Source organism: Nematostella vectensis, chromosome 9 (genome assembly GCF_932526225.1).
Source record: "Nematostella vectensis chromosome 9, jaNemVect1.1, whole genome shotgun sequence".
NCBI classification, from domain to species: Eukaryota; Metazoa; Cnidaria; class Anthozoa; order Actiniaria; family Edwardsiidae; genus Nematostella; species Nematostella vectensis.
Genome location: NC_064042.1, coordinates 1,131,140 through 1,145,823, shown reverse-complemented (window position 1 = coordinate 1,145,823; position 14,684 = coordinate 1,131,140). Strand labels below are relative to the sequence as shown.

The 14,684-nt window shown below is 39.1% G+C and overlaps 1 protein-coding gene and 1 long non-coding RNA gene across 4 annotated transcripts; one reads left to right on the top strand and one right to left on the bottom strand.

Annotated features, from left to right (window-relative positions):
• Positions 1–967: 967 nt before the first annotated feature.
• LOC5509486 (complement C1q subcomponent subunit C) lies at positions 968–13,977 on the top strand. Of its 3 annotated transcripts, XM_032378393.2 has the most exons (10): positions 971–2,506; positions 2,650–2,797; positions 5,932–5,940; positions 6,340–6,348; positions 6,656–6,718; positions 6,835–6,879; positions 8,164–8,226; positions 9,911–10,029; positions 10,463–10,529; positions 11,030–13,977. In XM_032378393.2, the coding sequence occupies exons 1-10, from the start codon at positions 2,090–2,092 to the stop codon at positions 11,407–11,409; spliced, it is 1,320 nt and encodes a 439-aa protein (XP_032234284.2). In that variant the 5' UTR covers positions 971–2,089; the 3' UTR covers positions 11,410–13,977. The 3 variants fall into 3 exon arrangements, with proteins under 3 accessions (XP_048588342.1, XP_032234285.2, XP_032234284.2); XM_032378394.2 differs by lacking the exon at positions 5,932–5,940 and having other exon boundaries at positions 969–2,506; XM_048732385.1 differs by lacking the exons at positions 5,932–5,940; positions 6,340–6,348 and having other exon boundaries at positions 968–2,506.
• On the bottom strand, positions 8,127–9,441 carry LOC116616312. The gene is made up of 2 exons (XR_004295302.2): positions 9,323–9,441; positions 8,127–9,232 (listed from the first exon to the last, which is right to left on the bottom strand). It is a non-coding gene; the product is annotated as an uncharacterized LOC116616312 (long non-coding RNA).
• Positions 13,978–14,684: the final 707 nt, after the last annotated feature.

The window sequence follows — 14,684 nt, the reverse complement described above, 5'->3', positions numbered from 1 at the left end:
CTAGAAGAATCAGCTGCAAAGCGACAATAGAAAAATCCATTTGCATCGTTTTACCTACAATCCCTTTGGCATTTGAAATGGTTGAATCTGGAAAGCCAAAAATGAGCTTTACAAGGTTTTCTGTAATCATATTGAATTATATTCTTAAATAATGAAAAAAGAAAGCAAAATAAGGGGCTGACCGAATTTGTTTTGTAGTTGTTACCATAAAGGATTGCTATGGTTACTGATTAGGATGATTATAAGATTGACAGATGAACCGCGAGACAGATGAACCGCGAGAGAGGACCGAAAACACTACATCACTTAGCTACTTGCATATGCAACCCAGACTCGCAAACCCCGGTCAACTAAATGCCATCAAATGATTGACACCTATCAATCAACGGCATGCACGTACTACCGGCGTCAGATAAGATCTTGAATCGGCTAATTTTATCACTGCTTTTAGCCCCGATGATAAGCAAACCACTTGAGCTAGAGACCAGATATGCGCGGCAACAATCGGCAAACTCGAACAACAATGCCATGATCCCTTGATAACGATGATACGGGCAGACAAAAACTTCCTTGATAGCTATTGACAGGAGGCGCAAAAAACGGTCGCCGAGCCTAAGTTTACGTGAGCTAAATTCAAACTGCCGATGCGAGTACAAGGCCAGATGGCCGGCTATGGCATGTCGCAATAAGCGCTCGCTTAGACCTGGATTGAATGCTTCTTGCAACTGTACAAATGCCTTTGTCCTGAGCCAGTGACTGTGGACCAGACATAACGGACCATTAACACCTCAAACGTCGTGTTCAAGTAGCATGGACATCTTGAATTGTAAATTTTGACCCGACCTCTGAAAGCCATCCATCAAAATGATCAACCATTAAAATAATAAACCTATATACCGCATTCTTATTAATATCTTATTCTGCCAGACGTAATTTGATTACTTGTATATTTTTAGAAGTATTTTTAAGAGCCCGTTTAGCGTTAAGTGATTTTGTGATGGACTGTGGAATCGTTCCCACGCTTAGTAGCTAAGGGTTTCGGAAGGCGATCATTTTGTTGCTTGACCTTGCTTTCATCTGCTCACGCGCACGGCACTGGGAGGGAAATTTACGTTTCTTTATATAGTACCTTACGCAAAACGGAAATGGCTCTATACTCCCTTACTCACTCGGTACAGAGCTATGGGCAAATATTGAACTAAGGCGCGCGCTATTCGCGCCTGTACCATGCGCCATCTTTGCTGAAAGCCTCTTTGATGGTCAATTTCCTGTTTATTCCACGGTCTTGGATTGTTGACTTTTCTATTTGCCGTGATATCGCTGGGGGAGTGGGCTGACATTTGCCTGCCCGGTTTATGTGACGTATAAGGAGGCAATCTAGTGGCGGGATTCGGTCACGGTATTAATAAGGGCCATGTGCCCGGTTGGCGATTCGCCAGTTTACGCAGCCATTTTGCCTCGCAAACAGCTTGCGTTGAACACACAAAGGTCAACCGCGACCGAGTCGAGTAATACGACCAATGCTACGTTTAAAATCCAATAGCGCGGTTTGTTTGCTGCAAATTGAACAAATGCTGCAAAGATGTGTGGCCGGGGTCCCAAATATAAACACAAAAGTGTTCATTTGAATAACAAAGGCAACAATTAAATAAGCCGTTTAAGTCTACAGGGGGGAGAATATCATTGGTTGACTTGTGCTAGAGTGGGGCTTGTATTGTATCCAGCCAATCAGAGGTTATTTATATCTAATTGTTATTTAGTCTTTCTGGGCTGTGATTGGCTGAGGCTTCACCAATAATTTGATGTTGTCATCTTACGTTGTTTTTGCTGGGGCTCCACACACGTGTGCTGTGTTCGAAGAGTGACGTTTCCCATTGTTTAGTAGAAAGTTTGGCGCGCGATTCATGAACCAGGCGTTTTTTTACGGAACTCGTAAGACTCCACCGCTCGAACACGATACATGCAGTAAATGTGACGGGAGATAGTCATAGCAGCGATAAAGCCAAACTGCGGACTTTATGGCCAGAAGGGGCATGTTTTGGAATCGCTTGGCCTTTACTAGGCTTTGCATGTGCTAGGTAAATGTAGCATGGAGTCGGAATCCGATGGTTATGACAATGGAGAGAAATTACCCGAGGAGAAAGTTTATTACCAAGACAGCAGAAGTTGTTCATGTGGCGGCGGTGGAAGAGCTGCGATTACAAACAATCTACCGTTAATTTCGCTAGTTTTTAATGTCGTATTCGTGGTGCTATTTGTTTTGGTATTCTTGCGATTAGAAAATGTTAAAACGAGACTATCAGTGTTGGAGAGCCGAGAGGCTCTTGCAGTGAACGGTGCCGAAGTTCGTGCATCGTCGCGGCAACAAGTTGGTTTGGGGCCTATTGCATCTAATACGGCACGATCAAATACCAATACCAACAGAACTGCATCCATGTGGGAAACTTCTAATTCTACAACAAATCCTACGGAGTCTGTAGCCAAATCCACTACTCTAGCGTCCAAGGTAACAGCCGATCTCGTCCAAGTTGTTGTGTTTTTAGATGACACGAGCGACCTCGCTTGCTCATTTGCTGCGTACCTTTTACTCGTAACACGAGAATTACGATTACTCTCAATAAAAGTTTTCTCTGATTCTGTCAACTCTAGAATCATGCTGCTAACTCGGTGTGGAAACGAAGTACTAGTACTGCTAAACCAACTACGCCATCTCGAGTGCTCCCAAAAAAGCTCTTGAGGAAATGGATGCGCAAGGACATCAATCGACTACGTACAGAGCTATGTACATGTCCCCGCGGTAAGTCTCCCTAATTTCAATTCTTATTGTATGTGCTTTGCGTATTTGTGTGTGTTTGCCTATTTTATGTAGTTTATACTCTTTAATATCGATCGATAGCTTAATTCAAGTAGTGATAATTTTCCGTCGTACGCCGCTTATTCGGCATTGCCTCAGTTTAATCCTTTCTTCGCACGCCTTCGCTTTCCATTCATTTGCGCTTTATTGCGCGTAATATCTAATCTTTTTCGCTAACCAGGAAGTTTGCTAGTACATTCCATCGCAGTTGTAACTTGTACGAATGAGATATGTTTATTGTGAACGTATAAGAATGCGCGTAGTGATTATAAGACCGGACTACCGGGCCGCTTACTATAGCATGCGGTCCTTTTACGTGTGCGCATACATTCACCGCTAGGTCCTAACTAATTCTCACCAGAGTGAAAACGTAGCTAGTTTATTTACTATTGGACTATTGGGGTCTATCGGTGCAGAACTGCATCTGATTGAGACAACCATTGTATTCAGAAGACATTTACCACAATGGAAGCACCGATGCATCCCGATCACTCTTCATCAGATTTAAAATTGTGGGTTCATTTTCAACATGCGCTGTTTTGTTGTAAATACTCATGGTCTAGCGGTTGTGTGTCGCACCGTGCGTGTTCGAGTTTGATTCTATACCGTGAATCGCTTCCTTATCTATTCTTCGGCTATTGGTGTTGTGTTTAGGATAGGAGCGTGTTAGTGCTGTACGGTCACGCTCCGCTCGTGTAAGCCTGACAGCGAAGAATCGAACCGAATGCCTTTACCGAAACTCTATTCCCCCACTTCAAACACACAACATCGCTTATCATACCTTGATATATGCTAAATGACTTTTAATAAATCGATGTCAGTGTTACTGAATTATAATTTGCGATCCAGTGTTTACCTAACTACCTAAAATATCATTTACTCAATTTAGATTTTTTTTTAGCGTTTCCTTTCTGGGCTCAAACTAACGTTTCTTTTGTAGATCTTTTGTTCATTTGCAGCCAGCTTGCGTTTAAGAAAGTTAAGCTTTTGGAATAAATTTGATTGCTTTCTTTTGTGACTCCGGTTATGTGATCTTGATATTGCACGCGGGAGAGTGCAGTGATATTGAGTATACCAAGGCTTTTTCGAGCTCTCCTCAGGGTTGTTCATAAGGTCAATGCGACTTGTAGGGGCTTTGGTAGATAAGCCTTCATTTATGGCTTCTCGGGCTTGGATTCCTCTGGTTGATTAGCTTGATTTAGAGCAAGATCGATAATAATCACTGATCCTTTATGCTTGAGGAAATGCAGTTACAAACATATGCTGCTAACTTACTGAAATTAAATGATTTTGCTGTTTTACCTAACAATTTACTGTGAAATACACTTAAAACTTGTAAGTGGTGATCATAAAAATGTGTGCAACAGAAATTTTTGCTGGACACTTGCGGTTTTCTGCAGAGTAATAAACAGCATGTCTGTTGTGGAAGACGCTTTATTATGTCTTGTAATTAGTGTGATTTAATCAGCTGTATCTACTGGCAAAATAAGTTCATGATTGCTTTGAACTTTATTGTCAACTAACTTTATTAAAGTTTTGGGAGAAAAAATTGCCATGCCTTCAACTTGTTTGTGAATCCACAAAAAAATCTTTAATGATGGATTGTATTTAGAACCTTCCCAGAGTATAAAGATAAATTTGTTTTTAATCATAGCATGTTGTTGAGCTGAATAAATCAGGATTAAGTAGTTGTTAAGGGCAGGGCTTTATTCTTTATTGTCCTTTCTTTAATTCTAAAGAAATTTTAATATGTCATAGAAGCTGTCAAATATCATGGAATACCCTATCTGTCCTCACACCCCTTTAAATCACCAAATAACCACACCATCAAGAGTCTACAACCTAAACCTTAGCAAAGTGAGCCAAACAGAGAGTAAGAAAAGCTAAGTTTCTATACTAGCTTATTGTATTGGAGCTAATGTTATCCCCTAAAATCATCAATTAACATTTGCAAAAATAAGTGGTAGAACTTTAATGACAGAGTGCGTGTTTGGACAATGCCAAGCACTGTGTACTAATACTATTATTGTTATGCAAAACCAACTAGTCCTGTCTCTCTTGTCTGCCATTTTGATTGGTATTTTTAGGTCAGTGCTGATGAAAAAAGAGGCAAACTTGAGTAGAGCCAAGAGGGTGGTGTTAGGTGTTAATGCAGAGTGATGTGACAAACTTAATTTATGAGTCACAGCTGCACCTTTCTATATCATTTAGTGACAAATTATTTGTGAATTAATGTGCTAAGGTACAATGCATAGTTATACAGTTATGCTCCAGAACCTTCAAACAATTATTTTGGTATGATGAAGACTTTGTTACATAGTGTCAGTTTGTTTACTTCATAAATTATTTTTTTACTGTTATATTAGTAGATTGCAAAGACAAAATAAGTACCTGTTGACAATCTTACAGCATTTCTATTAACAACCATACTAACACTAAAATATACCTGTGTATTTCACCAAACTTTAACAATGTCACCCATTGTGTCCACAAAGTTGAAAACTATTGAATCATTGTTTGTTTACTGGTGTTTGTCTTTTTTTATGTCTTTCGGGTGTGGTGTTTTGTATAAGTCAATCTAGACTACCCAGACTTTATTCTTTAGTGTTATTCAATACTACACACATGACATGCTGCTTCACCAGATATTTTTAGTTCAGCTTCTTATCTTAAAGGGTATCTTGGTCATATTTTGCCCCCTGTTGGGTAAAATATGGAAATACTCTTTCTAGTGTAACAGTGCTGAAAATAAAGCTGAAATTTCACCCACAAATTTATAACAAGGTTTAAAATTTCAGCTGTTTTTGCAAATCATACTGACTGACCAGCACCTGTTGTAGCAACTAGTCCCTTTGTTAGTGACAATTCAGATTGACAAGCTGTCAATACAAATCTTGTGTTTACCTATTCGGCTGGTTAGGTTCAACTTCTCCATGGTCCAAAATCCTGGTTATTTTGATTCCTAAAATTTTATACAGATGTAGTTCCTAGCCCTGGTTTATCTGGTCATGTATATTCCTGAATTTTGTTTCCTAATCTTTGTTTGTTTTTTTCTTTATGTTCCCTCATGGATGTAGGAGAAAAAGGCAAGTGCCTTTTATTTTGAAATTTCACATTTAGAATTCATGCAATTTATTCCTTTATTAATTAGCAGGATAGATCTTCTCTTCTCCCCTATACCCATCAATACCAAATATCCAGAATATAAAATGGCTAAAACTTAAAGAGTTATCCTACCTTTTCATAAATTTCTTTATTTGTCCCTGAAGTAGGTGCCAATATGACTCAGAAAGAATCAATTTAGAAAAAAAGAAATAATGTACAAGAATTGTAAATAGCCCTAATACCCTCCTTAAACTCAGGGCACTTGACTGGTTAGCAATGTGTAGCCAACTGTACAGGTGTTCTGCTCACAGTTAATACTTCAACACCTTGAATAGCTGTACACTAACATCCTTTTTGTTTTATTTCCTGCCATTCTACAGGAGAAAGAGGTAAGTGTTTATATCTTGACTTCTCATTCTATGAAAGCATATTTAAAAGGGGCAGCTAGATTGATGATCAAATATTCAGAGCTGCTTATAATTTATAGCAGGTATATGGCTTGTCTTCTAGTACTGTATATCAAAGCATAGCATTGCCCTTTTTATGCCCCCACCGGTTAGAGGTAAATCATTAAAATTTTTATGAGGTGTTAGTATGATGAGAAGTAAAAATGTTGTGTAGGTAATAGTGGTTCCTTTTTATTTTTAGACAATCTGTGTTGTAGAATATACTTTTTAACAAGACATTTGTTTCTAGGTCCTAGAGGAAGAAGGGGAAAGACAGGACTCCCAGGTCCTCCAGGAAGCCCAGGATCAAATGGTTGGTATAACCAGGGTATAACCTATCAGTATATTTATTCTACACTACAATATAATGGCATAAACATGAGCATGATAGATAAATGGATGAACTAAAGAATGTGTGTGCTATTCTAGGGCATGCTGGAATGCCAGGACAAAGAGGTCTGGATGGACCCAGAGGTAATGTACTTAAAGCATCTCTGCCAGCTCCCGTTTTGTTATTGTTGCAAAATACCAAGTCTGAGAAAGCATCCATTTAGGTCAGCTGATTTGGAGAAGCTATTTGCATTATTTTATATAGTAAATGAAGTATTAAACATAGATGGCTACAGTCGAAGCTCTCTGAGCGACCGCTCTCGTAAGTGACCAGCCCTGATAACGACCACGATCACGAATCACCGATTGAATTGCCACACAAACTCTGTAATTCTAAGCTCTCGTTAGCGACCAACTTATCGGTGCAACCAGCTCCGTTAACGACCACAATTTCAAACCACCAACTGAGATTTTCTTTTATTTTTAAGCTCTCATAAGCGACCACAATGATTTTTGGCTTTACAACATCAGTCAACACCTGATAAACATCATATCCAATGCATGCTGAAATCACATATAAAGCGGAAATGTTGTGATGTTTCACAAAAGCTGCCTTTCCAGTAGACAACTATCAAAGAATTCCATAATTTCAATTTTCTAACTTCAATTTCAACCATTTCTTTGTCTCCAGAAAATGTGTAAATGCAAGGACTCTCTAGTCCATTGCCAGCTCCACGATTTATCCTTTTTCCAGTTACAATAGCCATCCACTTGTTTGTTGCACGTTTTAGAAATCGGCCAACAAAAGACGCCATGCGATCGTCGTAGACGCAGAAGATATTCTCATGACGAAAAGCTTAAGTCGCCGATATAAACGAGCATAACAAGCTACTTTGCGTAGAATTGTTATTAAATAAAACAACTCACACTCATGATAAGTCAAATACCTAGTTAAAATCAAGCAATAAACCAAAATATCACAGCGTTGTTATTATCACGATAACTTTTAGATTCCATTTTAAATAAGCTCCCGTAAGCGACCAACACCTATTGTTCAAGTTTTTGGCGCCCAGTGGTCGCTTATGAGAGCAAGCTCTCGTAAAAGACCAGCTCCGTTAACGACCACAATTTTCAGTTCCCAAGGTGGTCGCTTAAGAGTGCTTCAACTGTCTCACTAATGAACGGAAACAATAACAAAGGTGTGGCTGAATAGGGTTCTTTAAATAAGGCAGATCATGCCACTATTCCCAAGCAATACTAAGTCATGCAAAGCATCCATTTTACATTAGCTAATTTAGATAAGGGAACTGGTACAATTGAAATCAAACATTTTTTAAAGAAACACATATTTTGATATGTATTTTACTGATACCCATTTCCAAAGTGCACACTTGGATTAAATTTCATTTTTTTATTTTTTCCACTTAGGTCCAGCAGGCTTAAAAGGAGACCCTGGGCCTGTCGGTCCCAAGGGCGACAAGGGAGATACAGGTAAATAACATAATAAGATGATCATGTAAACAACACAATAACATGATCATGTAAACACAACATGTTCATGTAAACAACAAAATAACATGATCTTTTAAACAATATAACATTTTCATTTAAACAACATAACATGTTCATGTAAAAAGACGCAATAAAATGTTTATGTAAACAACAAACTAACATGTTCATGGAGGGAAGTGTAAGGAGATGGAACTGCACCTCGTCAGACTTCCCTGGTGGAAACACACAGCATATTAGTGTGAAGAACATGATAACATTTTCATGTATCAGTTATTCTTGTCGTTTGCTTTAATATTTTATTTGAAATCCAGAAGTTTCTTAACTACACATTTGACTAACCATTATAACAAGTGTGAGTTAAGTTTACTTATTCTGACAATTTGTTTAGTTATTATGTTAAAATTCTTTGGAGAAAATGAAAATAAGTCTTTATTATACATTTTATTTGCTTTAGTCCTTTTTTTATGGAACAAACATACTTGAGACCTAAAACCCACACCCTATATACTTTTTTTTACTTTAAAACACAGCCTTACTCTAACCTGAGAAAATCTCGGTGTCATCACCTCTGGCGAAAATGCATGTACACCTACCCCATGTAGTCGTTGTCGCTTTGTATCTGTGGCCTCCCACCATTGACTCTTGTGGCTGTCATTCCCAAATGACACCACGACGGCACTATTAGGACAAGTTCAAACGCGCATTCACTTGATTAACGTTTATTCTAATTTTCTGTTGCCAAACGTTTCACATCATTCATTTTCTTGGTTAGCGCCGATAGAAATCCGGTTCTTGACGCTTTTATCTTCTCGGTTTCGGCCACACTTCGCGACAACTTCGCGCTCGGTACAGTTCGGGATAATTTCTTCATCTTGAAGGTTACTCAAGGTCACCTCGTGCAAAACAGCTTTCTCAATAAATCTTCACAAACAGCAAGAATTCGAACTGAATGTGGCTGTCATTCCCAAATGACACCACGACGGCACTATAAGGACAAGTTCAAACGCGTATTCACTTGATTAACGTTTATTCTCTTCACAAAGTTCAAACATTTAACCGAGTCGAGATAACTTACGTGCAGCGAAAGGCGAAAGCAAAGCGAAGCGTTTCGAATTCATTTGTCCTCAATATCCTACGAATAACTCGCTGATTAACAAAAACAACTCTTGTGGCTCCTCCAAACACGCCTTCCTCCCAGTCGATAATTTAATCAATAAACCCGCGGGCGCGCGTGGGCGTCCGCTACAACTCTGTCTTGGCGGCCATTTTGGAAATTTATTCTGAGAAAGACTGAGACTGGCTGGCCCACAGGAAGCCCGCATTCGTTTGGAAGTGGAGCTGCCTTCCTTAGCAAGACGGAGGTCATTGTGTTTTAATTTAGAATAACGATGGCACATAATCGTACTGTAATCTAAACTCATCAAATCATACTTCACTCAACTTCACGTTGTGTTCAAGGACTCTGCTCTAAAAAAGTTACAAAGTTTGTTCCAATCATCTTTTAATAATCCATTAGCTTTATAACATATATATCATAGCATATATTCATATGACGTTCTTTTTTTTTAATAAAATTTCTTTGCTTCGGTGGAATCCTCATACGAATGGTATAGACATGCTGCACTGCTATTTGGGTACTTATATGCATCACGTGGTTTCGTAGGGAGCCAGGGCCCACCAGGCAAACGCGGCCCGCCAGGAGAGAAAGGTGATCAAGGCATCCCCGGAGTCAAGGGAGACGTAGGACCGAAAGGAGAGAAGGGAGACAGCGGCGGTCCAGAGGTACGTACTCGCTCACGACAGGGTAACGACAAGGTATTGATGCCCTTACCATATGGGAAAGACTATAACGATTGGTCGTATATGCTGGTCCCGAAGTATGTATGGGTTCACGACAGGGTCACTACGATAAGGTATTGTTCGCTCTCGCAATATGGAACCGATTATGATTATTATTTTGTATTTACGACGATCCGACTCGAGCGTATACTCTATAGGTTGTAAATCCCTAAGTACTAAATATAGCCATATTTATGTAACGCACTTTATCGCGGAACCTACAGCTTAAATTATTTATTTATTTATTTATTTATTTATTTATTTATTTATTTATTTATTTATTTATTTATTTATTTATTTATTTATTTATTTATTTATTTATTTATTTATTTATTTATTTATTCATTTATTTATACGTATTTTATCGTGTTTGCAGCCACCGCCGCGACCATCTGCTCACCTCACCGGCTACCACAAGTCTCAGCAAAACGCTCCTAGAACAGGTGAGTGGCGCTTGTATTAGAACAGGTGAGTTGCGCTTGTATTAGAACAGGCTAGTGACGCTTGTATTAGAGGAGGTTAGTGACGCTTATATTAGAACAGGTTGGTGGCGCTTGTATTAGAGGAGGTTAATGGCGCTTATATTAGAACAGGTTGGTGGCGCTTGTATTAGAGGATTTGCCAAAGGAGATGCGTTAAATTTGGCGTGATATCTGGCAATAATAAAAATGGGGGTGGCGTTGAGGGGCAGAGGTGTAGTGGTGCCATCTTACGCCCACCGATCGAATGTTTGAATTTATTCGTGCATTTAATTTTTGGGTGCATGAATTACCGTAAGGCCCAAGCAAACGAGTCAATAACATATTTCTAATACAGCGTTTTGAGAGAGTTTTACATTGCAAAGTGTCTTAAGAGCGGGTCTTAAGATGAAGTACGGCCAACCAGCCAATAGGAGTGCGCGTAGAATCGTAGCTATATAATAAATCCTAATATACCATTGCAGGTATTCTACGCCATTGGGAGGACAGTATAGGTTATGCTCACTCATTTGGCGGCATGCACTATCGCAACGGCGAGCTTATCATCCCAACGAGCGGGCGCTATTACGTCTACAGTCAGTTGTATTTCCAAGCCGAAGACGACAAGCCTCACATGATACACTTCATGCACCTTACTGCCAATAACGTCACATCCGTCATCATGAGAAGTGTGACGTCACGATGCCGAGCCAGGAAGGCAAAGGCGCACCTATTCAGTAGTTATCAGGGAGGAGTGTTCCTATTAGCAGCGGGTAATAAACTGTCAGTGGGCGTCTCCGAGGGCCAGTCCGACACAGTTGCCATGGGCGAGTCCGCCAGCTTCTTCGGTGCGTTTATGATCTAGCGATTGCACAAAAAATCGAAATTATTTAGAATATGCACGTGACTGGCGCGTAGTTTGCGTTTAGTGACACTCGATGCTAGTGGCGCGTTGAATATACGGACACAGTCCACGTGTAAGTCACGTTCCTTTTGGCCAGGTTCACGTGACAAACACGTTCTCATGCTCCGAGCGAGCGTGGTTATCACATGTTCAACACGTGCTTCAGGTCAATGTCTTGAGAATTAACAAATGTACATATTCCGTCCGTTGGATTATCTGTAACATCACCTGACCCTCTAAGAGTTATTTCATTATCACGTGACTTTGCTTGTTGTTATAACGACTAGTTTGCTTAGTCCATTTGTGGTGCGCACGCACCATACACAGGTATCCCACTTTCTAGACTGAATTCTAGGCTGATTCTAATTGGATGCAAACTGCGAAAATAACTTGATACTTGAAAACTTCTTATTCAGTGATTAACAATTTCATACTAATACGTAAAATGTACCAAGTAAAAAGCTTTTTATTTTTGTATCTTCTAATATTCGTGTAATCTTTGAAAGTAGCGACCATTGGATGAAAATCGTTTTCGCGCGCTTTTTCTTAAGGTCGGACGCGTGTAATTCACATAAACATGCTCGTTATCCACAATGGAGTGTGAGATCATACTAAACTTGCGTCGGTTCAAGGAATACAGTAACATTGTTTTCAGTGTCAAAGTTAGTTGAATTTATTTCATTTTATTGAGTTTTATGACAAGATATAATAACCGTTTTTATTTTCTTTGGACTAACAAATATTTTGCTAGCTAACCATTCATATACTTTGATTGTCAGGTATATTGTACTTAAGACGTTTCCTAGAATAACGTTTTTGAGAAACTTGAACCATTGTTGGATAGTCTAACTTGTTTTTCTAGAATCAAATCTAAGTTTTCCTAGAACCAAAATATCGAAAAGTGCCCTGCTTTAGAAATCATACTGTATATCCATATAAAAAAATGGTAAACTTCATCACACTCCAAACAAATTTTGAGCCCTTTGTCGCTATTTGTTATCAAAACTTTTTTATGAATGCTTTTTTACAAGAATCTATTTTTGTACACTCGTATTTTAGAGACGGCTCCAAATTATTTTTATAAAAAATCCTTCTTCGAGCTTCGACGAAAGTTTTAGTGATAAGCTTTTACAAATTTGTGTATAGAGAGCATAAAATAAATTGAAAGCTGTTTTTTTTCTTGCTTAAACTAAGTAAAAATTCACTTGATTTCTGCACATGCGTATTTCCTGTCCCAGTAACTCCTTACCAGTTCATCACGACATAATTATAATGGTCCTTTGTTGTGACCTTTTTTATCATTTAGTCAGGTTCTCCTTCATAAATTGAACGTAGAATTATAATAGATAGTAACTCAGTGAAATAGTTTTGTAGTAGTATATCATTTTGGAAAATCACTTTGTACAAATAAGACCGACGGCCATTTGTACAGTTGTTTTTGTACAGAGTAGTAATTTCCTGAGATTCTATGCTTTGGGGGTATTTTAGGTTAGAATAAATGTAATAAAGAATTGAATATTGTAGGAACTAGATATGAATTATTTGTAGGCGCCTATTTGTATTGTTCTTCGAGAGCTCAAAATATTAATTTTTCTTTTTCTTTTTTTCAAACTTCTACATAAAGCCACGTAATTAATATCGACCACTGGATCCGACTTGTTTGATTCTATTGTCTAGAAATATCTGATCTTTTTACAAGTATAAATATCCATGGGTTTTTTTATTCCAAGCAATATCATATACGAGCCGCGTTAAAGGATGGACTGAGTTTAGACAATAATACAAGTGACTTTAAGTCGCTACGTACATGTTTATCTCATGCGCATCGATTTACGGCTTTGAAAGAGTTCTTACACAAGTCGAAACCAGGCTCTCTCGGATTGACATCTTCTACGTAGAGCGTAAAGCATGTCATTACCTGCATTAATTAGACAGTGCCACGAGGTGCTAGGCCTGTATATGTCACGTGGTACAAGGGGGTGGGTTGTGCCGTGTCACGTGGTATAGAAGGGATTGCCACATAGTCCATGAGTGCTTAATGCCACGTGGAACTGACTTGTCACGTGCTACCATTTATATAACCGTGTCACTTCCTGTATGCGCTGGGTGTGTACTGAGTGACACGTGATAAACTTTTAACAAATCTTTTCCACTTAGCTGACATCTGGCACTTCGATTCTTTGGGCGGGTCCTAAGGAAATCGACGCTGTTTCAACGTCATACATACCTCTCCCTCGTGACACGGACATGCTTACCCCCAACCCCCTAACCCAAGATGGACCAATAGGCGATGAGGCAGGCAGTATAGCTTAGACTTAGTTTCATTGTCACTTTATTTTAGGTTTTTGCTTGTAGTCTGATGCCACACACCCTGCACTACATGTGTTTAGTTGCAGTGATCTTTAGATCCGGAAATATTTATAACTTACATATGACATGGTTTCATTGTTGACTTAAGTATTTTATCCACCCCAAAGTCTCGACAACTGTCTTAGGAATGGTCATTGCTTTAGGATAAAGCGCATTGTACCAAACGTAAAGACGAGTTCATAATGCCACATTCTCTTGTTACAGTGCGACGCGCGCTACCGTGGCCACCTTAAAAAAGTATGCCATGAGGATTCGAAAAACGGACTCTCTAATTGGCGTGAACTTCTTTTGTCAACTAGCGTAACAATGAACTGCTTTACTGTACACCAGTCCTCCTAGTTGTGAAGTCCTTGCCAATTAAAGCTGTAGTTCTCGTATGCTGATTGGCTCAGTAACTTTCATTTGTGTTTCTCGCATGCTGTTTGGCTAACTTTAGCGATTCTCGCATGCTGATTGGCTAACTTTTATTATTCTCGTGTGCTGATTGGCTAACGTTTATTATTCTCGTTTGCTGATTGGCTAACTTTGTTTATCATGGTGGCCACGAAAGCGCACTAGGTAGGACAGTAACTAGTGGCTCACTCAACATTGAGCAATTGAGCTTTTAAATGTCCCATTGTTGCGTTTGAGGTGCTATTGTGAATTCGACTTTTCGGGTGTACTTGGTTAACATGCAATCAGCCTATTGTCAGACATTTGCCCATGACTGGAAACTAGGCTAGATTCTGATTGGTTGGCGTGTAGAACCTGCTGTATTCCCGTCACTACCGACTCTTTACTATGTAAAAGAGTGGAAAATGGTCCAGCTAATCACCACTGTTGTGGGTGACTCATAATAAACTGTTATAATTTGTATTCCTTGTCGT

Coding starts and splice junctions, on each gene's coding strand:
- LOC5509486 (XM_032378393.2), top strand. CDS start 2,090: ATGGAGTCGGAATCCGATGGTTATGACAATGGAGAGAAATTACCCGAG. Junction 10,030..10,462: donor GAGACAGCGGCGGTCCAGAG/GTACGTACTCGC, acceptor TCGTGTTTGCAG/CCACCGCCGCGACCATCTGC. Junction 10,530..11,029: donor GCAAAACGCTCCTAGAACAG/GTGAGTGGCGCT, acceptor ATACCATTGCAG/GTATTCTACGCCATTGGGAG.